We start from the raw sequence: 26,335 nt of genomic DNA, 5'->3' as shown, positions 1-26,335 counted from the left end.
GTCGGTTAAACGTACTACTTAAAATGAATATATTAAAGGATGTTAAGTGAGCACAAACTTTTCGGTACGTGGTTTAAGGAAATGGGATTTTGTTAGTAAAGTGAAAAGTGAATAAAGTAAGAGAATTAATAAAGTAGAGAGAAAAAGTAAGAGAGGGGATACCAAAAAAGAAAATGGTTCACTTATCTTGGGACGTCCCAAAAAGGAATGTGAGACGCTTATTTTGGAACGTAATGAGTATTATTTTTGCAATTTGAAGTAACTCGGAAATTTAGTACTACTAAGTACTACTCCCTTCGTTCCATGTTACTTGCACCGTTGAAAATGAATATATTAAAGGATGTTATTATTTTTGCAATTTGAAGTAACTCGGAAATTTAATACTACTAATGATGAAAACAATAGTTAATGGGACGAGTAGAGTATAATATACCGTTATATATATCATACTACGAAATATTTTTTGGGAAAATTCATGGAATATGTAATTAAATTCTTTAATAGGCACTAATATAATAAGATCAAACTCAACAAGTCAACAGTTATCTCTTTTCTGTAATAAACTGAAAGCCAATTATAAAAAATAATAAAACCTAAAAGTTACTATGACACATTATGGATTTAATGAAATGTATTTATGCAGTCCATTTTGAATTTAATTTTAATAAATCTATTAGAAGAATAAATTGATTAAATTTTAACTTTATGAGAATAAGTTAAATAAAATATACAAAATTTAAATCTAAAAACAAAAAATACAAAGCGGTGCGGCGACTTCCACATCGGGCCCACAAAGAATAAATACTTTGAAATTTACGCAGACAATATGTACACCTTGCCCACCCTACAAGTACATGCTACTATATTAATCATTTTTCTAATTTCTAAATAATGTTATTTTTTTCTCAATAAAATAGTTGGTATGTGCATATATTAATTCAATGAAAGATTATAAGATGTCAAGCTTTTCGTTCTCCCACCGTTATTCAATGCTTGTTACTTGATTAATACCTCGTCCATCCAAAAAAAATATGCATTTTGAGATAGGCATAATTTTTTAATATAAAATTAATAAAGTAAGAGAAAGATAAAAAAAAAAAATAATTAAAGTATTGTTAATGAAGAGTGGATCTCATCTTATCAAAGAGAAAAAATTTTCCAAAATTAGAAAGTGCATATTCTTCTAGGCCGAACTAAAAAAAAGAAATATTTTTATGGGACGGAGGGAGTACTACGTAATACAACGAGAAAGGAACGTGAGAATATTAACATTTCAGTTGTGTAACGGATGAGTCGGTATATTTTATATGCAAGTTTATTCAATACTTTTTTCTTTTTTAGTTTTGGAAATAGGAGAATTTGATTTTTATACTATAGTTCTTTTGTTATATACTCCAACCCTTCCCAAAGAATATGCACTTTGAGCTCGGCACGAGTTTTAATGCAAATTTAGTAAAATAAGATAGAAGTAGAGAGAAAAAGTAAATAAAGTACTCCCTCCGTCCCATAGTAGATGTCACACTTTCCTTTTTAGTTTGTCTCACAAAAGATGTCATGTCATCTTCTTTGGGGCGGAGGGAGTATTGTTAGTGGAAAATGGATCACATCTCAATAGTGAGAAGAGAGTTTATAAAATAGAAAATGTATATTCGGGTGGGATGGAGTAAAAATAAAATAGTACATATTCTTGTGGGACAGGGAGAGTAAGATTTTTTCCAAATTAGAATGAACAATTATTAAAATTAATTATCAAGTCCTTTAAATTAAGCATATATCTACAAGAATGTCACAAGTCAATTTATCTTCACGAAAATTAGACACAAACATCCACGAAATTGCAGTTTGAGTCAACTTTTATTGGGTTCGTGTTCTCATCAGGTTGATCTATTAAGAACCTAATAATTTCAAGTTGAGTTCAAATTACTTTAAATTCGGTTCAGGTAACTTGCTAAAAATATTTCTAATACTTTAATAATAAAAACTATACTTTAATTTTATTCTCTATATTTATGTAAATTGGGTTTAAATCAGTTTTGTCATGTAATTTTTTTAATAAATCAAGTTTAATCGTATAAATCAGTTGTAAAGAGAATTTGATTTTTATACTATAGTTCTTTTGTTATATATTCCAACCCTTCCCAAAGAATATGCACTTTGAGCTCGGCACGAGTTTTAATGCAAATTTAGTAAAATAAGATAGAAGTAGAGAGAAAAAGTAAATAAAGTACTCCCTCCGTCCCATAGTAGATGTCACACTTTCCTTTTTAGTTTGTCTCACAAAAGATGTCATGTCATCTTCTTTGGGGCGGAGGGAGTATTGTTAGTGGAAAATGGATCACATCTCAATAGTGAGAAGAGAGTTTATAAAATAGAAAATGTATATTCGGGTGGGATGGAGTAAAAATAAAATAGTACATATTCTTGTGGGACAGGGAGAGTAAGATTTTTTCCAAATTAGAATGAACAATTATTAAAATTAATTATCAAGTCCTTTAAATTAAGCATATATCTACAAGAATGTCACAAGTCAATTTATCTTCACGAAAATTAGACACAAACATCCACGAAATTGCAGTTTGAGTCAACTTTTATTGGGTTCGTGTTCTCATCAGGTTGATCTATTAAGAACCTAATAATTTCAAGTTGAGTTCAAATTACTTTAAATTCGGTTCAGGTAACTTGCTAAAAATATTTCTAATACTTTAATAATAAAAACTATACTTTAATTTTATTCTCTATATTTATGTAAATTGGGTTTAAATCAGTTTTGTCATGTAATTTTTTTAATAAATCAAGTTTAATCGTATAAATCAGTTGTAATCATGTAATATAAGATTTTAATCATGCAAAAAAGGGGTGTGTCGTTTTTCATGTTATTATCGTGTCGAGTGAATATATCGTGTTCGAGTTAACCATAACAGATCAAATTCACATTATGTTTTATTGGGTTGAATCGTTATAAGATTGACCCCATAACGATCCAATCCATATGATTTTGCATCCAGGTGTACAACTAAGCAAGATATACGAAAGTACACCAATTGCAAATTCAGGTCATACTATAATTTTTAAAATATCAAAGAGGAATTTCCTTATTAATTAAAAATATCAACTGAAAATATCATTTTGTACCAATTCAACACAAACTTTGTAAATTTCACACAATCCAAGCGTGCAATTCAGTCTATATTTCCGTAAGCCGACTTTTCAAGTCTGAACAAAAAAGCCTATTTTTGAACAAATAAATTAAAAAACCTCTCTGAAACATCGTGGAAATATCCATGCAAACACAACTCTCCCCCAATATATATACAAAGCAAAGCAAAACAAAACATTTATCCACACACAAAAACATGGAATCTTCTATGAGAAGACCTAAGTTCCACAAAGCCTACGGCAGGACCAAAGCCAATGCGCCTTGCAAGAGACACCCCAAACACATACAATCTCCAGGGGTTTGCTCGCGCTGCCTCAACGAAAAGCTCTTCCGATTAGCCAATGGCCGCGCCAAGAGACCTGCGATTTACTCGGCCTCCTCCTTGTCTTCCTCCTCGTCCTCGTATATTTCATCCCTGTCGTCTTCGGATGAGTCTTCGTATTCCTCTCCTGTGTTGAGCTACGCCCCCTCGAGGATTTTGAAGAAGGAAACGCTAAAGAAGAGCCGATCAACGTCGCAGGGATGGAGAGAAGAGGAGGATCGAAGCGTTGGGATTTTGAAACGGGGGTTTTGGTCAAAATTGTTGTCTACTAAAAATAAGGCGTTGATGCATTCAAGAACTACAAGGGAAAGGGAAAGGGTTCAATAATTGGAGGTGATGGATCTGTTAATTTGTACAAAATTATTTTTGATTAATTAAATATGATACGAATTGAAAGAAAAATTCATATGACTGGAAATTTCAGTTTTCGTTTCATCGATCTTGTTATTTAAGTGGGTGAATGAAATGCTATATATGCTGGCTTACTTTAATCGTATACGAAAAGAGATGGTGATGATTTCAATGCCTATATTATATAGTTGTGTTGCTTTTATCTTAGTGTCATCTTATATAGGAGTACTACTAGTAAGAATGACAAGTTAAATACGAATGGGTTAATAGTAAATGATGGAGTTCGACATTAATTTCATGTTAGGGACAAGTTGAACTCAATTGAGAGCTACAATGGACTCAAACATTTACCAAATCAACTTTTTTAATAATATTAGTATAAGTATTTGATATTTTGCATAAATGTTATGTAAAAGCATCTGTCAATAAAATTAAGCATACGAAAATTCTCCTATCGACATTTCAAATACGAAATTGAGATGTCCAAGAGAAGGAGATGACGGTCGTGGTCCATTGCTTGAGAACTTGGAGGAAGCATAGGTATACTGATTCAGTATACTCTAAAGATGCCCTTGGTACAATATTGATGATCCTATAAAGATTCCATTTCAGTGATTGCCTTTTACAGGACCAAATCTTGAATCTTTCTTACTAAATCTCAAATCGCCTTTGAATGTCGAAACCTGAGATCTGGGGCACTAGGGCACTAGCCTTTCTTCGTATATCCCCTTTATCGCCTATAGGATATAGCCTCGACCAAAAAATTCTACGTCCGGTCTTGGCTTGAGAGACATATTTCATAACTTCACCGACAAAGTTATCTTGAAATCAAAATACTTTTATGTAGCAGACATGTTGTCGGTAATCCGCTAGTAAACACTGGCATAAATAATCTGCTGAAAATTCCGCCAATAATGTGAGCATTTTTTGTAATGGAAACCAAAATCATAAAAAGGTTAATTATATAATGAAATCAATTTTCATTGCTAATGCAATCAACTTTTCCTTCAATACAAATGTTCCCTAACTCCCAAATGTTTTAAGTAACCAACTCTACCTCAACAATATATCATTGATAGAGTATATTACTATGATAATAGTAGTAGTTGGTTAGTTGCCATAGAATATTATGTTCTCAACAAAAAACCTACGAGGGTACTAAATTAAAGACTTCGCTTGTAAAAGTAAGATAACCCAAATCGAAAACAAATTCCACGCTAGCTAGATGTTATTAATAGAAAATCAATGTTAAATATTCAACTCCAATAACGTAAACAATGACCCAAAAATTACTTTCAATTTTGGAAGCTAGGTTATTGATTAGGTCAATATATTGACCTGTTTATTCAAGAATAGTTATTATGTTATGTGAAAGTGAAATGATTGTTAGTCAAAAGCGGAATCGCGTGGTACACAATTCACACCATTAGACCATATTAATTTGTTTTTAAAAAATTTACTCTTCATTTTCTTCATTGAAAAGTTATTGAATGATACTACTATAAATCTTTTAAAATCTGCTATATGAATTAAAGGTCTTAAACGACATTCCTCGTAATTTCTTTCGAATAAAAATCATGATTTTGTTAATTGGAACTCGGAAAAAGTATCCAATTGAAGCAGACATGCGTGAATCTCTTTCAAATAGGGTAATTATATGGTTTATTTTAGTCAACAAAAGTTCAATCTGTTCTTTATTGGGGAAGTTATCATTTTTTTTTTTGGGTATGAGATGCAATTCTTTTCTTAAAAGCCAAATAAAATATCGTTAAATTATTTCGACGTGCTCTTCATGTCTCATTTGTATGCGTTCCTATAATAAACCAAATATTGCGTATATAAGTTGTTAACACGACAAGAATTCATAGGTAACAATCAGGTTAATTGAATCCCAGTACAGTTGAAGTAATCAGGTAATTACAAATAATTAAATCAAACTATTCATCCCTCCTAAGTAAGTATTTTTATTTACAAAGTATAGTCAACTCGCACGTCAATATATAGATATATAGAGAGAGAGTAGCAAGGTCAACAATTTGATGGTTGCTAGAATCATTAAACCATTATAGATAAATAGTAGTCGAAGAAATCAAGTTGGCATTTACTTATTCTGATTTCACTTTATGATGTCATGAGAGCTTTTTTTGAGAAGAATTTCATCTCATCTAATTTATAACATGAATCTAGAATATAGTTATTCATAAAATGTTAAATTTTAATTTGATTTATTTTTATAGTAAATGATAGTAGCCTTTTTTTTTATCTCCACATAATTTGAATAATTATATATATATATAGGTTTGTGTTAAAATGACAACCCCTCTTAAAATGACAACGTGACAACGCTTATACAGCAATATTATAAACGTTACACAGCAATATCCAACACGTTAGACAGCAATTTATAGATTGCTGTCTAACGTGTTGGATATAGATTGCTGTCTAACGTGTTGGATATTGCTGTTCAAGAAAAATTGCTGTTTAAAGACCACAAAATTGTTGCCCGTCTTTTTTGTTTTTTTGTTTTTTTGTTTTTTTGCCACGTGGCAGCTTATTATTCGTCCACGTGTACAAATGATTGGCTAGAAATGGTGGTATGGTGTTATTTTAAGGGGTGGTGGCACCCTCACATGCCCCTATATATATATATAGGTTCTTGTTAGGTTGAGATTTTTGGGTCTAATTGAGAATTGAGATGCAACCACAGCCACTCATTCGCACGATGTCAACAGCCTGTAGTTTATGTCAACAGGGGGTATTTTTGTCATTTCAGTTCTAAAATGTTTAAACTATATTCTAAATACTCTGTAAAACTCTCGAACGGTTTCTCAAAGTTCTCTCCCAAGTTTCTGTCGCGATTCATCGCGATTCTAAATACAATTTTGCATCTTCTCTCCTCTTCGTCGCGATTCATCTCCTAATCTTAGATTTCGGTCAGTTTTCTACATCAATTAATTTCGAAAAATGAGGATCGAAGAAATAGTTGAAGCTGAAGCGGCGATTGCATCCAGAAAAAGGCATTCCAAATCGGCGGTCGTTGAAGCGACTTCTTCAGGTTAAGAAATTGATTCAAATCTTAAGTATATTGCTTCGATTTTAGTGTATTACAACACATCTGGATTCGTTTTCTTATGAAATCAATTTCTGCTGATTTTTTTTTGTTGATTAGCGATGGTAGAATCAGAAGAGATGGAAAGGAACAATGCTTCTGGAAAAAACGGAAGAGGACAAGCATCACGTTCCAGTTAAGGATTTGTTTAAATTTTTAAGATTATTGACATTTTAAATTTATCGCTATTGACGTAGCTATAATAATATACTATTGACATAGTGTACGATTGTTTGAATGATTGTTGACATAATTTGTAATACCCGCATCTTTTTTTTTTCTTTCCTTCGTTTTGTTTTAGAACGAACTAAGGATGTGTAGTTTTTCGTTCATGAAAAGTTATTGGAACTCGAGCCCTTGTTATGAGGTTTAATTCTTTTTTTTAGTTCAAGTAATAGCTAAATAATCAAATGAACTAAAAGTATTGGAAATACACTGTAGGATATCAAAAATTTTCGAGTAGCTTTACTTATACAATAAAAGAACAACTAACCATCAAACACTTCAAAACATAGAACAAGACTTTTGTTTAGTGAACAACAATTTATAGGATAAGTTACACGGATTAAGTCCCCAAAGAAAGATAAACATGGAAGGGAAAATATCTAAAATGTGGTGTGCATCCGGGCCTTTTCTTCAGGCCCGACTTAGGGCCCGTTTCGGGCGGCCCGTCGGCCCAATCGGTGAATCCGGGCCTGCTCGAAGTGCTGCCGGATGGGAGCCGAGATTTCCTCTCACCTGCAAGATAAAAACGAGCCTTAATGACCATGAGATAAGAGCAATTAATAGAACACTTAGGAAGGGATAGAAAACAAACCTTCTTTTCCCTTGAAGACCAAGAACTTGCCAAAAAAAGGGGGATTCCAGCCTGCACACCCTTCATAATGCAGCCCTTGGCACCACATCCCCTGCCTCTCTACAAATCAAACAAACCCCAATTAATAACTAGTACTAGGTACCCATAAAGATGCAAGTTTTGCAGCCATGAAGGAGAGACAAGGAGATCACTAAAAGTGAGATTTCTGCAGCATAGCAACAAACGATACAGCAGCCATTTAAGGCTCAAGAGTACCCCACAATCTGCCTATAAATCCCCCTCCACACCACACACCAACTCCTTTCACCCACACTTCAATTTTCAGCAAGATAGAGAGTGAAGAGTGGCACATAGCCGAGATTAACAACAAAGACAGCCACTCCTTCAACCTTTCCAGAGGTAATACACCTCCACCCCTTTTTCTCCCAATCAAATTTTCATGTCATCATATAGAGGCACCACAATTTAAGAACCACAACCAATATAACACAAGCACACCCTCTGCCCTTATTAGAACATCATGCTAGCTCAAGAATATAGAACCATGGCTATAGGAATCTCAATACAGTAAGTAGCATTCCTAGAGCTTAAAACATGAATGGAACAAGAGCACAATAGGCTGCCTTTAGGCTAATTTTCTGTAACAAACTATAACCCTTTCAAGATCAATGCGTTAGCCCCAAAAATCGAGCTCTTTCCAGTGAGCTAATCTTATCTCAGAGATCACAAACTCAAATCACAATAATCAAAAGCCACCAACATAACTACTGCCCATGTCTCAACAAAATACAAAGAAATGAAAGGGGGGTAGTAGAGCTTAGCTTCGGAATCGAGAGTGAGACCAAACAGGGCCGTCCCAGTTAGGGCCGAATGGCGACGGAGCCGGCGAACTGACCGTAACGGCGGCGCTGCTAGAACAGCGGCGTGAGGAAGCGGCAACTTAGGCCTCGAACCGAAAGAGGGCAGAGGTAGGTGCCGCGCCGGAAGCGGCGACGCGGCGCGAGCCAAAAAAAATTCCTCCGTGGCTTCGACGGAGAGGGGAATTCGAGAGTGGGAAGCCGATTCTCAGATGCACCGCCGAGAAGGGAAACAGCAAGCAGGACCGGCGACCGCGAGGCGGGGCGAACGGAGTCGATCTCCGCCGAGAAGGAAAGAGGAAGAGAAAAAAGAGGGGAGATGGCCGGAGTGGCGCCAAGTGACGCAGCAGGCGGCGGACCTGCTCGTCGGACAGCCGAGGACGAGCGGCGACCGCGAGGCGGTGACGGCGGGTGGCGGCGATTTCCGCCCAGAGAGAGAGAGAGTGAATCGGATTAGGTTTTGTGTTTGATTTGGGGAAAATGAGGGAGGAAGAGAGAGAGGTCGATGGATAGGGTAGGGAGTTTTGGGCCAATTTCTTCTTAATTAATTTGGTATTGGGCCTCCCTTATTTTTTTATTTGGTTGGGCCTCTTTAGTAATAGGTTGGGCCACCAAATAATTAAAGTATGGACTAAGAATTTACCTAAATCATGGGCCTTTCATATGTTATGGATTAATTAATAGTCCGCAAATTAATTCCACGAAGATAAGTCTAATTTTTCCGGAAATTAGCAAGAGTGCTCAAATGATTAATTTTAAGAAATTACGATACGCTAACGAGTATTTTAGACCTCGAGCCAAAATTTTTAGTATGTTTAAATAAATGGCATGGGAGGTAGCACCCTCTAGTTAAGTGAATAATTTTACTAATTTAATTAAATCTACCGATTTAATTAATATTCAAAAATTCTAGGACTCTTCTAGAAAATTTTAAAGGGAGAATAAAATGATCATTGCACTTAGGATGCATTCATGTCTAAGCTTAATGGATATCTCAAAAATCTAATTAAGTATCTTTTTATCTTCTAAAGGGACGTCTTCGAACGTCATCTAAGACCAAATTAAGGAAATTTCGGAGGGGGCTTTAGCTTTTGAGGTGGGCATTCTTTTAAAACGTGTTTTTAGTATGAAAATGTGATTCTTTGCTCAAGTATGTTGTCATGCCATGTTTTGTTTTATGATTACCTATCTGCTTGGCTATGCCAATTCAAGTTAAATCGAATTCGGGTCCCAGTAGGACCGCAAACCCTACTCGGACTAGTGTACACATAAGGGGACCGTGAGCTAACAAAAGGGGTTGGCCGGTCCAGTGACCGTCGTGGAATGTGGCCACATTCCCGGTTCACACAAGGTTCAGATATGGTATATCTATGTTACGTGATTGCGCAATCAAATCTTTACTAAAGGAAAAGTATTTTAGTGACTCGGGTCTTTTAAGAAAAACCCCGTGATCACTCAACTGTGGCATTGACAATTAAATATAGAACTATTTTTGGCAATGTGCCCACTGAGTATATCCAATACTCAGCCCTGCATGTTATTTTCAAATGTGCAGGTTGAACGTGGACGAGCAGGCGAAGGTGTTGGGACAGGCTTTTTAAATAAGAAGTTAGGTAGCCCAAAGTAGCATGTCTTCATACGTGCTATTTTGTCTTGGACTCTTCCGCTGCAAAACTAGAATTATGTGCTAGAAAGCTATGAACTTAGTCTTGATACTCTGAACACGTTTCGACTATGTACCCATATGCCTTTGATACTTTTGATTTGAGTGATTTCACCCTTTTTACATTGTCCCTTGATTTTTGAGAATTGTTTAGTCGCGAAACAGCTACGCTCACTAGCACTAGGGAGTTGTGGTCGTGACATAATTATATTGACATAGTGTATGCTTGTTTGACAAAGTGTATGCTTGTTTGAATGGCTGTTAGGATGGTTGTAGAAAACATATGTATGGCTGTAGTAGTATGTCAATAGCTATTGACATAGTGTATGTTTGTTTGAATAGGTGTTGACATAATTATATTGACATAGTGTATGCTTGTTTGACATAGTGTATGCTTATTTGAATGGCTGTTAGGATGGCTGTAGAAAACATATGTATGGTTGTAGTAGTATATCAATAGCTATTGGCATATTGTGTGTTTGTTTGAATAGTTGTTGACATAGTCATATTTATGTGAACAGGGTATGCTTGCCATGAACTTTATAAATATCAACAGGGTATGTCAGTATTATAAACTTTAACTATTAACATAATAGTAATAAGATAATTGTTCTTGCTATATATGGGATATACCTGTTCATGACAGAGTATACTTAATGTCTGAACTTCTGTTAATTGTGCTTGGTATATCTATTGACGTAATTTTAGTAATATACATGCACTTGCTGTCAACAAAGTATACTTGTTATTGTCATGATATTGTGTATAATTGATATAGATTTATTATGTTTGATTTTAAACCAATAACAGAAAAATATCAAAGCGAAAAATGAGTACTTCACTATCTCCGAAAGAGTTAATGATTATTGAAAAAAAACAAAAGAAAAGGGTAAAGGATGAAAAACTGATTGAGATTGCTGAAAATTTATCTCAAAGGCTTCTAGTGAAAAGGAAGCCGTTGTTTTTTGTTGATACAATAAGCAAACTGAATTAGGAACAGATTAATGTTGTGAAGGAGTTGGGTTTTGAGAGTGTCCTACATTTCAACATTGATTACATTCCTAGTAGGTTAGCATTCTCATTATTAAAAAGTTTTGATGAAAAAAAGTGCAAGATAAAGCTTTATAATGAGAAAAAAAATTCATATCACTGAAAAGGATGTGGAGCTTGTATACAGATTTCCAAGGGGTGACATTACTTACTCCAGAGATAAGTGGAAAAAGTAATGCACCTTTCATGAGGAGATAGCAGGACAATGTAATACGAAATCAGAAAACGTGAACCATAAAGCTGTTGAACAACTTATGTTAGCAGATCTTCAAGGAGGAACACAGTTCAAGAGAATGTTCTTGGTCCTATTAGAATCAGCATTGATTGAGCAATCAACATGTAGAATGATAAATTCTAAGATTGGAGGGATAATTGATGATCTGGATAACGTGAGAAATATCAACTGTTAATCATATACAATGTTTGTGCTCAAGTTTGCAATGAGAAATTGGTCGAAGACAGAGAAGAACGCCTTTGCAGGACCACTTCCCTTCCTTATGGTATGTTTTACATTTTGTATTACAGATTATTAACCGTTAACATGATTATATTGAGTTGTATGTGTAGTTGATATAGCTTGTACTATAGTTGACATAAGTTGTATTAGTTATTTAAGTGGCTTGTGTATTGAGTTGACACTACACACTAGTAATTGACATGCATTTTTTAACATATGCAACTCTGTTACTTAGACAGAGTTACACAAGACAAGCGTTCTGTTTCTCCCACATTTCCATTAATGAAAGGATGGAAAAGTGAGCATCTTCAGGCTAGAGAAGATAGAGAGACCAATGCAGAAGTTTTTGGTTTAGGACGTATAAAGAAGAGATACATTCATAATGAGGAGCATCAGCAAGGGAATGAAGAACAAAGTCTTGATGTAGATGACAGTGGAGTTGGGTCTTCATCTCAGAACCTACTCCCATCAGATATGGTGACAAATGTATTGCTACACGATGATTGCATCAATTTACAATAACTAGAGGTTGCAGCGATGTTACAACTGGCTCATGATTGGATAGAAGCAAACATGGACAAATTGCTTGAGCTAAACAAGTACAAGGAGTTGTTTAGTCGTAGAAATAAGAAGTGAACAAAAAGTGATTTTAATGTCTGATGTTAACTTATTTTTTGGATGGGTTTTAAAACTATTATTGTGGATTCTGACTTTTGAACTTATCAGTTATATCAAATGTTAATCAGTTCAACAAATTATATTGAAATGTCAACAACCTATAACCAAATGTCAACAGCTTGTATAAAGTGTCAACAACTCGGAAAACAAATATTATAATTAAAAAGAAAATCATACAATAGATGTCAATAGAGAGCAAAATCAAATATCACCAACTAATAAGAAAATGTCAATAACTTGTAGTATACGTTAACAACTAATAAAAAACAACTCTGATTGTTGTTGACATGGCTTGTACGTGTAGTTGACATGACTTATAATTGTTGTTCACATGTTTTCTATGAGTAGTTGACATGGCTTGTACGTGTAGTTGACATAGTATGTAACATAGTTGACATGACTTGTATGTGTAGTTGACACGATATGTACCGTAGTTGACATGACTTGTATGTGCCGTTGACACGATGTGCATCATAGTTGACATAATTATATTAGTTGTTGACACGTCTAGTATATATAGTTGACATGATTTTTAATTGTAATTAACCTTAAAAACATGAATTGTATTTGTAATTACCCCTCCAGGCAGGATTGGGGCAGTCTGGACGACCGCATCAGCGAGGAGCACGGAAGGAAACCTGACTCCAACTTGTATTACACCACAACAACTGAGTTCTGGACACCACCGCATTACACAACATAAATTTTCAACGAATTAGGAAATCAATCAGCGTAGCAAAACTCAATCCGGTGTCATAATCTACTTGCGGTTGACATTTCGAAAATGTTGTGGATTATGTCAACTATACACATATAATGTCAACTATAAGTTGTTAACATTTGATGCAAGCTATTGACGATAATACCCCTAGTTGACATAAACTACACGCTGTTGACATCGCGCAAAAATTGTGAATGAGTGGCTGCATCAAATGTCAACAACTTATAGTTGACATTATATGTGTATAGTTGACATGATTATGTCAACTAGGGGGTATTATCGTCATTTCATTTCTAAAATGGTGGAATATCAAATGTCAACAACTCGTATTAAAATGTCAACAACTAAAAAATAACACTTATAATTCACATATCAATAGCCAGAATATCAAATGCCAGAATATCAAATGTCAACAACTTAGCTTTCACCGACGACGACTTCCATTCATGCAATCAACGATTTCTCGGTCAACAACTTATAGCAAAATGTCAACAACTTATATATCAAATGTTAACAGCTTGTCAACAACTTCTATACAGTGTCAACAACTCAAAAACAATTCTTGCAGTTAAAATCTAACAACTATTTTATCTTAATTTTTTTATTTGACACAAGTTCCGGCATCATGATCATACAACACATGTCAATAGCCTGCATATTAAATGTCAATAGCTTATCAACAATAAATCTAGAACTTTCCAACAATCTCACATTTCCGAATCAAAAGCAAAATCGTTCAATTTCACAGCCACGAAGCTTGAATCAGAGACATATGAAGCATCAACTACTCTTGGCGCTCAAATTCGTCACTCTAAGTGGCGCGTACATGTTCACGTGCTCCTGAACTCCAGTGCACAAGCTTCCACCTCAAGTGAAGAAAATTTTTGACCTTTCATCATGTAAGCACTCGGTTCCATATGCAAAGTAGTCTGAGGCCTTATAATATGATATCCTTCTTAATGAGCTGGTCAAGCATCTTCACACCTCTATCATATTGACCAGCCTAGCAACAATTCTCAATCAGAACACCGTAATGCCCTGCTTCTGCTGGAATACTCAGCTTAATCATCGCCTTCAACACATCAAGCAAAATTTCATTTATCATTTATTTAAGGGAGGAAATTTGGAATTAATACCTGCCACAATAATGTTCTACAAATTCAGACAGAAAAGCTATTTGCTAGAAGAAGCTACAAAGCATCAGCTCCTTTACCCCTAAACCTATCCAAGAAAAACAATTTCAATTCAATCCATACTAAAACATCAGTTCTTGAACACACACACTCACACAATCACACTAAAATTTTCAATTCAATCCATACTTGACATTATACGTGTAGTTGACATCAAATGTCAACAGCATGTCAATAGCTAAATGTCAATAGATCTACATTTACTCCATCCTAATAATCAACATTCTTGAGATTGCAAATAGATTACAAAATAATCAACATTTTTTTTTCAAATAATGCAATTTTCTTCAAATAAAAACAAATGATTCACAGAAACAAATCTGAATTCAATTCTAACACATGATTACACTAAAAATTTTCCACAATTTTGGATTAATGCAACAAAATCATAGCACAATAAAAGGTCAACAAATCAATTGAATCAGAAACACCACCTGCAAAATTCTCCCCTATATCTTCCGGAACGGCTTGCTTACTTGAGTTTAATCCAATTGACGTCGACGCTTGCCCCCCCTCCTTCACGAAACTCTCACTGAACTTCTTTGACAGCTTCGGAGCTCAGAACAATGACCAACCTCAGAACAATATAATATCAGAATTCTAAAAGGCTTTTCATCAAACAAGTAATGAGCAACAAATTACAAATTGCATTCTATCATCACAGCAACTGAGTTCTGAACACCACCACATTACACAACATAAATTTTCAACGAATTAGGAAATCAATCAGCGTAGCAAAACTCAATCTAGAAAAAGAGCAAACTATCATAATTCATCAAATACGAATGCGTAATTCAATGATTCCTCAAAAAAACAACCAAAATCGCCACCAAAAATTGCATTTAATACTCGGATTATAAAACAAAAAGATTAGTTTTCTGTTACCTCTCGCAAAATTTGTACAATAACTACATATGGATTGAGCTGAAATTCCTTAGATTCATGAAAATATTACTGATATAAATAGGAAAAAAAAAAAGCTGTGGGAAAAGCAGATGGTTTCCACAATGAGTGGAAATTGATCGCAGTTGACGCTTGCTGCTGCGCCGGAATTGCCAGAACGATTTTGCAATTGGTTTCCCCTCTTCCTCTTCGTTGGCGGAGAGGAACTGACGAGCCGCTTCTTCTTCAATTTTTGTTGTTTTTGTTAAAATTACTATTCTGCCCTTTCATATTAAATTAATCTAAAAATATTTATTGTGTGGCAAAATCTGGACCACTCATTTAATAAAAATGAGTGGTTGATATTGCATCTCATTTCTCAATTAGCCTAAATAATCTCAATTGATCATGATCCTATATATATATATATATATATATATATATATATATATATATAGGGTAGTGATAAAATGCAAACTTATATATTGTACAAACTCAAAACTCCTCAACACGGCTTCAACACAGTTTCAATACAATATCAACACAGTGTAAAATTTCAAGATTTTAATGTCAACACAGTATCAATACAATATCAACAAAACATCAATCATTGACTACCGTTGAAATTCTGTTGACATTTTCCTATTGATGTTTTTTTGTGATCTGTTGACATTTTTCAATGGTCCAGATTATAGTTTTGAGTTTGTACCATATTTCGAGTTTTCATTTGATCACATTCCTATATATGTGTGATCAAATGAAAACCATATATATAATGAAAACTGAAAACTATTATCCCAGCCGCTAATTTTGTCAGATCTGTGGTTAATATATCGTTCAATTCCTATGTCAACAAAAGTATATATTTTATCAATAGAGGGTACTTTTGTAACTTAATTTGGTCAGCGGTTTATGCTTTCCTAATTAATCTCCCAATTTACAAACCGCAATTATTCTCATCGCTGTTAATCTCCCACTTTCTAATCTGCAAATATTTACATCTTCGTCTGTTCAGCATCAGAGTAATAACCGGCTGAATCTCATATTGCATAATACTCCGATCCGGCCGAATCACATATTGCATAAAATCATTTTGCGAAATCTGTGTCAAAACAGTTTATATTATATGGAGGGTTCTGACGTTGATAAAGGTAATTTCATTTGGCGTAATCTGTGTTCAATTGAATTTTGATTTTTCATTTCCGGATGTTTGCTTTTAGTAAGTCGTAGTTTGAATCATTCGTGATTCATAATTTCTGCTTGTTGAAGTGTTGAAGTGTTTTTCATGTGTTGAAGATTTTTCATTTCCAGAATTTTGGTTTTCGTTCGTGTTTGCTATTATATTGATCATGCGTTGACATGATTTTTGCTGATCATGTGTTGATATTCTTGTCTGTTGAACCTGTGTTGAAATGTTATGCTATTTTAGTTGATATGCCGTTTCAAGAGGTTGATTCTATGTTGACACTACGTTGACATTTTTGTTGATTCTGTATTGATGTTCATTGAGTTCATTTTTTTTTACTCTCTGTTGACATTAGGCTGCTTTGTGTAACAGTCTCAATCATTCCACAATGTAGATCTGACTTGAAGCCTTATGTCGGCAAGCTTTTTGAATCAGTAGAAGATGGCGTTTCCTTTTATGAAGAATATGCTATGTCTGTAGGTTTGATACCCGTAAATTTGGTTTCAAATTGTCAAATGGTGTCAAAACATGGCAGACCCTTGTATGTAGCAGACAAGGTGAATTATTATCTGACAACGAAAATGAGGTCACGTTGCCAGAGGGTAGTGCAATCAAGCGTAGACGACATTCTAGCAGATGTCTCTGCAGTGCGAGACTTACCTTGAAGTACGTAGTCATTTCTGGTAATGCAAGATATGTTATTAGCAATTTCATAGAAAACCACAATCACGAGATGATTGACAAGAAGCATGTTCGATACATGAAATCCAACCGTAAGCTTGGGGACATTCATTACAAATTCATGCAGGATTGTGCAAAGGCGAATATTGGGCCTACAGCGACTTTCAACTTGTTAAAGGAGTTCATGGGTGGATACGATTCTGTTGGCTGCACCGTCACTGACATACGTAATGGTACACGTGACATATTGCAGCAAATGAAAGACGTTGATGTCCAGTTGATTTTAAATCAAATGGAGGAGAAGAAGGCTAGCTGCGACGGGTTTCATTACAAATTTCAACAAGCTAGTGATGGCAAGTTACTTAGTCTTTTCTGGTGCGATGTTGTGTCCAGGAAGAACTACAAGATGTTTGGTGACGTTGTATCATTTGATACCACATATTCTACAAATAGGTATTACTAGTTGTTGATATTGAGTTGATGCTATTTTCTAATGAAAAGTATATGTAGTTTCTCACATTTTTCAACAAATGATTAGGTACTGCATGGTGTTTGGTCCATTCACGGGGAAAGACAACCACGGATGTCCAGTAGCATTTGGGGCCGGATTTGTGTCAAATGAAGGTGCAGACTCTTTCTCTTGGTTGTTGAGGGAATTTGTAGAATGCATGGGTGTCGCTCCTAAGTTGATGATAACTGATCAGGATTGGGGGATGAAGCTTGCTATAGAACGTGTGCTAAGTGGTACCAGACACCGTTGGTGCATGTGGCACATAATGCTAAAACTGTCTGACAAGGTACCCAAAAGAATACTTGCTAATGATGATTTGAAGAAGGATTTGGATTCTTGTGTGTGGTCGGAATTATTAGAACCGGAGCAATTTGAAGAAACATGGCTGGCCATTATGGATCAATATGGCTTACAAGATGAATCTTGGTTCAAAACTATGTTTGAGCAAAGAGAATATTGGATACCAGCTTATTTTAGAGACTTCCCAATGGGGTCATTGTTGAAGACAACGTCATTCTCTGAGTCTGAGAATAGCTTCTTCAAAAGGTACACCAAGCCGTACTACAATCTTGCTGACTTTATAATGCAGTACAACAATGGATTGGATTCGCAACGGAACCTAACAGAAAAACTTGATTTTGTTGATTCCTCCAAAGTTCCAATTATGTCAACGGAGTTATTATTTGAGAAACACGCCGCATCTATGTACACTGATCGTATTTTTCAGCAAGTACAAGATGAAATCGTTGAGGGACATCGAAGGTGTCGTATGAAACAATGTGATGTTACAGATAATTACGAGATATACACATTGATTGATAGCCACCGCAACAAATGTGTTGTTCGTCATGAGGTTGGAACTGAATCATATGAGTGCGATTGCAAGTTGTTTCTGCGGCGTGGAATACTGTGTAGCCACTTTTTTTGGGTTTTCAAAAACCACGACCTAAAATTAATACCAGACAGATACCTTGGTACAAGGTGGCTGAAGACCTCGTTGTTAAAGGAAGTCCATAGTGATCCTAATGAGGAGTCAGCGCTTACTGCAGGTTTGCACTTTATTTCAATTCTGATGATTTTTGTCGCTGGTATAGGCTTTGGTGTATTATTTGTATGATTGGTTGTTGATTCTACATTGATTTTTAAATGCTTTTTGTTGTTCCTACGTTGCCGCTGTGTTGCTATTTGTTGATAATTTAGTATCGTTCTGATGATTTTTTGTTGAACCTGTATTGATATTCGTTTGCTATTACGTTGATCATGCGTTGACATGATATTTGTTGATCATGTGTTGACATTGTAATTGTATAGTATGATTGTTTGTTGCACACTTGATATTTTGTGCTTATACATCGTCTCAAGTTTATACAAGAAGAGTTGAACCTGTATTGATATTCAGTTGCTATGATGTTGATCATGCGTTGACTTGATATGTGTTGATTCTGTGTTGACATTGTAAGCATATAGTATGATTGTATGTTGTATGCTTGACATTTTGTGCTTATACAACGTCTCAAGTTGATAACAGAAGAGTTGTTGCAACAAAACTGCACTCATTGTATTTTCGTTTATTTCACCGCGCACAAAACAACGACGATGACATTGCTGCATTGTTTGACGGTATGGAGGCCCTAGGGGAAAAACTATTCAATGGTACTTTCTCATCGATGGATAAAGAACAGAGATTTGAGAATCTGTACGGATCTTCTCGACCTAATGTTGTAACTGTGCACCCTCCTGCTGTGGTGAAGACGAAGGGTTCAGGAAGCGGCGGCAGAATTGTGTCACATAAAGAGAAGGCTTTGAGGGAACAACAAAGGCCTTGTCGACAATGTAAAAAATGTGGAGAATTTGGTCATCATGATTCAAGAAATTGCGGAAGGGAAAAAGATAAAGCCAAAAAGTAGTGGAGTTTCCATCAGCATTAAGAAGATTTTTCTTAACCACACACCTCCCTCTGCGTCTTTCTTCAAAAAATTTTACAAAACACTTTTGTTGTGGAGTTTAATTTTTTTTATGTTTACATTCCACTAGACTGGCAACTACATTTCAACAATGGCTCAGATTTTTAACTATTTGATAAGCAGGTTTTCGTTGTTTTATTTGCTATTGTCTGTTCAATATTTCCACCAACTATGGACAAATATTTGTCAATAAAAGTTCAAGATATTTTTAGGAAGTTCTTATAAGAGACTAAAGACACAAAATATAATCAATTTGAAATGAACGAAACACTAATACTATTATTCAAATTTTTGCTAACCGTCTTCCTTATTTCAATTGCTTTGTTGAAATTGTCAACTATTTGATAAGCAGGTTTCCCTTCTTTTAATTGTTGTTCTCTGTTCCATATTTCCAACAACAGTCGACAAACATATGTCAATAATAATTCAAGATATTTGTAGGACATTCTTATAAGAGAATGAAGACAAAAAATGTAAGCAATTTGAAATGAACAGAACAATGTTCATGTAAAAGTGCATTCCTAATGTTTTGAATTTATATAAGAGCGATGTTGAAAAAAAGAACCTGTTCAAATCAAAACAAAGTAATGTATTAAAAAAAATGTCATAAACAAACCAAATTGTTTCAACAACTAAACTAATTAATAATAACCATTCTGTTGCTTGAACATGCAAAAAAAATCACAAACTTTCCCAAAAAGAAATCAAACACACTTTCTTTTCTTCTTTGCCGGCTCCTTGTTGGGCATTTTGCTGGGATCTTTGCTCAACAAACCATTGACGTGCTTCGTGAAATCTGTTCTAAAAGTAGGAGTCACGTTGATGTAACTATTCATGAACTGTTTGAATCGGACGCTGACTCTGTTGAATTCCGAAAGAAGCATTGCCTTGCAATAGCGCCCCCTCAAAATCTGTAATGTTCTGACACTAACTCCTTGAAGACCAGTATTCCATAAATTGATAGGCGTACCCATATATGTCTCCATATGTCTCATCAGGAAGACCGCAGAGTCTTTGTCTTTGTCAGTTGTTTTCCATGGCAAGTCCAGCAGCCGGATTCCTCGTTCTTTACTTATCACTTTAGCAAGGTGTTTGAGGCCCTTGGTTAGGAGATAGCGAACAAAAAATTCCCTCTACAGATACAACATCAACAGTAAATCAGTTAGTAAGAATATACACATTTTTTTAGAGATTCCAGAAAACAGTACTCGAATATCCATAATGGACAAAAAATTACATGTTTCAGTAAGACTTCAACATATTATCAACACTTGTTCATGATACCAACCAAAAGTCAACAACATATCAACAAATATTCAACGAGACAAGTTTACGTACGGATCTAATATCAATATTACTACAGAAGAATATCTAGTGCAATCTGTTCAGCTTTACTTACCAGTACATTCAAGGTTGTACTGTATTTTGACATATATCGAACACTGGTATTGAGCACTGTGTTGTCAATGACATTTGCAATTCCAGTATTCATTGAAAAGCATACCAAATAGTAGTGAGTGGGAGACCATATTGGGAAAAAAACCTGTTGAAAACAATTCAAATATTTTAATAACCAATTTGCAGTAAAAAGATGAATTTTGGGAAAACAACCTACTGATAGTTCATATTTAAAGACGAATTACCAAATCATATTTGGTCCAGTCAAAAGTTTCAATATTTTTGAATTGAGAATCTATTTCCTTGCAGAATGCTTCCACAGCTTTAGCCTCCTCCCATTCATTTCGACGTTCAACCACATTGTATGACTGCAGTCACAAATAAAACATTAGTAAAATATATCTCACAGATCATATCCTTGTATCACATACACTTACTGTGCTAGTAGTGAACAAAAACAATCTGGAGGGGGCTTCTGACGACTTGTATATCTCCATTGCATTCAAGTACGACGCCCATACATCAACAACTGCAGCGTCAACATGTTCATGTGGCTTCAATGAGGTGAATTTCATTTTCGATGCTTCTACAGCAGCGTCCTCATAGATAATTTGAGACCTGCAATTAAAACATAAGCTATAAGCTTGAATTTTGTGTCTTTTTTCAACCAAACTATATCATTTTAGTATAAAAACACTTTGTTCTTACATCCATATCCTTGGTGTTACAAGTAAAAACTGGTAACAATCCCTCTCTTCTTTGTTCCAAGTGGTGCTGATACGAATGGCACGCATGTTGAATGGCGAGCATAGAGCTGCACACACCCGTCTTTCTGTAAGCGACCTGAGTGTCCTTGATGGACCTAGTTGGATGTCAGCATGTGTGCTTTCCTCATGAGGAGCCCCTTCTTTATGCTCCTCAGTTGGTAGACCAGCATCAGTTGCAGTCTCTGTGGCAGGTGTATTGAAGGCAGCATCTCCAAGATCCAACACTGCTTCCAAGGCAGAGCAGTAGGCTATGACATCGTCGTCGTGCTGTAAAACAATAAGTTTTTAGTCATGTCATGTTAATAACAAGGGAATAATAGCAATTCTCTGTCAACAATGTTTGGTACAATATTTCAGACCTACCTCTGAAGCAACTGCCCGAGCTATGGAACCTGCTATTTGCATAGCATTTTCGGGAGTAACATCTGAATTTAGGTTGACATCATGAGCTGCATTAAATCGGGAAACATCTTCACCAAATCCATCAATGTTATCTAGGTTTACATCAGCTCTTTCAGATTCCTCGCCGCTGAAACACAGATCAGCTGGCTCTCTTATGTCAAAGTCTGACACCCCACCCTACAACCGAGGAAAAAGTTTACAGACTTCATCAACACAACATCATCAACATATCAACTGGAAAGCAACACAAAATCAATAAATTTCAATACTCATGTCTACAGACATCAACACAATATCATCAACACAACATCATCAACATATCAACCGGAAAGCAACACAAAATCAATAAATTTCATATCAACTGGAAAGCAACACAAAATCAATAAATTTCAATACTCATGTATACAGACATCAACACAATATCATCAACACATCATCATCAACATATCAAATGGAAAGCAACACCAAATCAATAAATTTCAATACACTGTGTCAGTAATGTCAACAAGTCCAACATCTACATCGTTGGTGAGTTAGAAATCTTTTAACCCAATTAAATTGAAGTCACATACTGTCAGCATACCTCTTCATCATCCAGAATGTCCATCGTGTTTGCATTTTGCTGAGCAGCACCACCTCTATAACCCATGACATCCTCCTACAAAGTAGCAATTATAATAGCAGTCATTCAAGTAACAATATACTGCAATAGGAAAGTGCATTGTAAAGGTTAAACATGTAAAACTCGTGCTTAACTTGATCAGATTCGAAACCAAGGCTGAAGCTTGGAAACTCGTCTTTGTTCTCTAGCATCTCCATATGGTCTGCAGCTTCAATCAGTGATTTGAGGGACTGTGCCCATTCTTCTGATTCAGAATCATTGGCAGACTTAGATTGCGTCATTGATCCAACAGGATCAAATTCAATGTTATCCAGCCTAAATGCTTTTCTAAGGGTGTCACATGTAATTTTAAAGTAGTCCTTCTTCTTAAGTTCGGGACCAGCTTTGTTTAACTCTGTTGCAAGCATCTTCAGTCCATCGCCTATATACTTTGTTGCATCCCAGACACCCTTCATGCTATCAACATCACCATCAGCTTGCTTATCAGTACCAGCAACACTATCCACAACTCTTGACCTAATTGTACTGTCCACTTCATGCGGCTCATATTGCCCAGCAACACGGCCAAGACCGAAATCCTTCTCTTGGCCTTCATTCTCTTCACGCTTTTTCAATAGTAAGTCCGTCCAACCCTTCATCCTTGGAATAGCACGATGCACACGTCTTTTGCTGTGTACAACTCTGTCTACATATAAAATCTGCATAAAGACAAATGATAGTGTTAGAACATAATCAAACAACAATAGTATCCTAACAGCAGCAGATTATCAACCACTCTTTAGCAATACAATTTCAGTAATAATTCAATAAAATTTCAGCAAACCAAAAAAACATACTACAAGGAACACAATTGGCCCGCTAAAAACCTTTGACTTGTTTTTGGACCACAGCTTATGCGTCCTCGTAAGGTTATCCAGCAGATATTGACACCAGTTATACGTCTTTATATTGGCCAAATCATCAATCACCTCCACAATTATTGGCTTCACGTATCCACATGCTGATGTCTCGATCAACGCAGTCTCCATCAGCATTAAGAAGATTTTTCTGAACCACACACCACCCTCTGCGTCTTTTTTCAAAACTTTTTCCAACACCTTTGTTGTTGTATATAGAATATCTACTTCCTCCTCGAAAGGTACATTCTTCAAATAATTGATCCCGGTCATTCGATCACTTCTATTAAATTCAATTTCCCCTCTAGGAAAACCCAACACGAGTTCGACATCCTTATCTTCAATAAGAATTTCATCACCAGTTGGCAATTTGAGAGTGCACCTGAGATGGTCAAAATTTTCCAATAACCAAAAGGCTAAAGTTGTAGGCACAGAACCTACTTTATAGTAGTCTAAAAGAGCTCCAAATCCTAGTTCTCTAACTGCTGCCTTCTGCATATCTGTGAGCGAACTAAGATTGCTCAAAAAGAACTTAGTTGTTCTTTTAATCTTCAACAATTTTTTGGTCGTATGGTTTGTCGTGGTTGTTGGAATATTGCCCTGATTGTCTTGACACCGCACCATCTGTTGAAGAGTTTTTCTCATATTTGTTCCACCCTCTTCAACAGATTTTGACTTTCCTGCAAAAAGAACCATTTTCACAAAATCAACACAGATTCCAATATGGAAACAAACCAAATTCATCACATCCTCAAAATCTCAACATTCCAAATTTAACACAAAATCAGCAGAATGAAAATAAGCAACATAAGTATGTTTTTTATAACAAAATCATAACAAAATTCGTGGATCAACTAAAAATATGGGTAGACAATGGACACAAATCCAAAAAAAAAATTAACAAAGAACCTCCATAAAATCAATAGCGATTTTAAAATCAGCATAGAATCAACACGATTTCAACAACGATTTTAGAATCAGTATAGCATCAACAAGTTTCCAACATAAAATAAAACAGTCGCGGAACAAAATAGTTAACACAATTTCATGGGGGGAAAAACCGCAACAGAGCAAAAGAGTCGACCATTCAGCACGAAATTTCCACAAAGCTTCAATGTCATTTCAACACAAAATTCGACATCAACAAAGTATCAAAGATTCAGTATGAAATTCAATAGTCACAAAAATTCAACGCCATTTCAACACAAATCAACACGATTTCAACAATGATTTTAGATTCAGCATAGCATCAACAAGTTTTCAACATAAAATTCAATAGTTGTGGAACAAAGCAGTCAACACAATTTCATCGGAAAAAAACAACAGCAGAACAAAAGAGTCGACCATTCAGCACGAAATTTCCATAAAGCTTCAATGTGATTTCAACACAAAATTGGACATCAACAAAGTGTCAAGGATTCAATATGAAATTCAATCGCCACAAAGATTCAACTCCATTTCAACACAAAATTCAACATGATTCAACTGAGCAGTATCAGCGCAAAATTTGCGCAGTTTCAACACAAAATATAAGAAATTTTCCACCAAATCAGAATATCTACTGTTTTTGCCTCCGAGATCAGAAAATCGTGTTGAGAGAATTCAGGGGAAAAGAAAAAATCTAGGTTTTCAACACAAAATTTAACATCAACAAAGACTCAACGATGTAAAAAATCTCACTTTTCGAGGATTCCGCCGGATGTTGCACTGGTATTTGCCCACGAGAACTCATTGCAATTGCCGCCGCTGCTTCGTTGCTGCTTCACAAATCACGTCAATAGTGGAAGAGAAAGAGGGTTGGAATGAGTTAGAAGAAGTGAAGTGGTTTTAATTACGTGAATAATGGAAGAGAAAGAGGGTTGGAATGAGGGAGAAGAATTAAAGTGGTTTTAATTATGTGAATAGTGGGAGAGAGAATGATGAAAAATCGGGATTGCATATGATTCACCGCATCATTAAAATGTCTTTTATATCCTTGGTTGACAGATTTGTAAGAGTTATTGATATTTTCAAGTGAGAACATAATAATCGTTGATTACTAATATTCAGCGGCTATGATTAAAGTTTTCAGTTTTCATTATATATATAGTTTTCATTATATCACTACCCTATATATATATATATATATATATATATATATATATATTAACAAATCTACGTATGACTATTCATTTATACGCTTATATATATGCAAGTTAAATTGTTTTTATGTATTTTGTCATAATTAATTTTGAACTATCACACAAATGAATGAACATATAAATATACATATATTAGTTTACCAAGGATTTAACTTTAATAGTGTCTATATATTATATCAAAATGACTTTATTAATATCAAAGTCAGGTCCTCTTATTCATATATCAAAGCCACGTGCTCAAATTTTAACCTTAAGCCCATTAGATTAAATGGGCCTGAATCTGACAAAATCCAATACGGAAACGATGATAAATCAACCATGAAGAGGCCCAATGGAAAATTAATTAATTAATTAATCAAATACGGAAGATAAATCAACCATGATAACTCTTTTTTATAGTTAAGGTTGATTCCTATACTTTTTTTGATTGATTTATGTATAAAATTTAATGGATATTAAATCCATGAAAAAGAAAATACGTACTATGATGAGTATATTATTTATTTCGTT

General features: G+C 35.1%; 2 protein-coding genes and 2 long non-coding RNA genes across 4 annotated transcripts; 2 read left to right on the top strand and 2 right to left on the bottom strand.

The window, feature by feature from the left end:
• Positions 1–7,382: 7,382 nt before the first annotated feature.
• Positions 7,383–9,114, bottom strand: LOC125211895 (uncharacterized). The gene is made up of 2 exons (XR_007174579.2): positions 7,757–9,114; positions 7,383–7,677 (listed from the first exon to the last, which is right to left on the bottom strand). It is a non-coding gene; the product is annotated as an uncharacterized LOC125211895 (long non-coding RNA).
• A 528-nt stretch (positions 9,115–9,642) lies between these two features.
• LOC148930485 (uncharacterized) lies at positions 9,643–10,414 on the top strand. The gene is made up of 2 exons (XR_016136488.1): positions 9,643–9,709; positions 10,169–10,414. It is a non-coding gene; the product is annotated as an uncharacterized LOC148930485 (long non-coding RNA).
• Positions 10,415–17,792: 7,378 nt separating this feature from the next.
• On the top strand, positions 17,793–19,542 carry LOC148930484 (protein FAR1-RELATED SEQUENCE 4-like). Its single transcript, XM_089066493.1, has 3 exons — positions 17,793–18,516; positions 18,598–18,684; positions 19,154–19,542. The coding sequence occupies exons 1-3, from the start codon at positions 17,793–17,795 to the stop codon at positions 19,540–19,542; spliced, it is 1,200 nt and encodes a 399-aa protein (XP_088922619.1).
• Positions 19,543–20,256: 714 nt separating this feature from the next.
• LOC125191823 (uncharacterized) lies at positions 20,257–24,358 on the bottom strand. Its single transcript, XM_089069429.1, has 9 exons — positions 23,655–24,358; positions 22,923–23,486; positions 22,750–22,824; positions 22,128–22,343; positions 21,706–22,031; positions 21,435–21,615; positions 21,243–21,365; positions 20,999–21,142; positions 20,257–20,732 (listed from the first exon to the last, which is right to left on the bottom strand). The coding sequence occupies exons 1-9, from the start codon at positions 24,327–24,329 to the stop codon at positions 20,304–20,306; spliced, it is 2,733 nt and encodes a 910-aa protein (XP_088925555.1). The 5' UTR covers positions 24,330–24,358; the 3' UTR covers positions 20,257–20,303.
• Between the last annotated feature and the right edge of the window lie 1,977 nt (positions 24,359–26,335).

This window comes from Salvia hispanica, chromosome 3 (genome assembly GCF_029641045.1).
Source record: "Salvia hispanica isolate PSC_SH4W2 chromosome 3, Shi_PSC_v1, whole genome shotgun sequence".
Taxonomy (NCBI): Eukaryota; Viridiplantae; Streptophyta; class Magnoliopsida; order Lamiales; family Lamiaceae; genus Salvia; species Salvia hispanica.
This window is presented reverse-complemented; position numbering and strand designations above follow the sequence as displayed.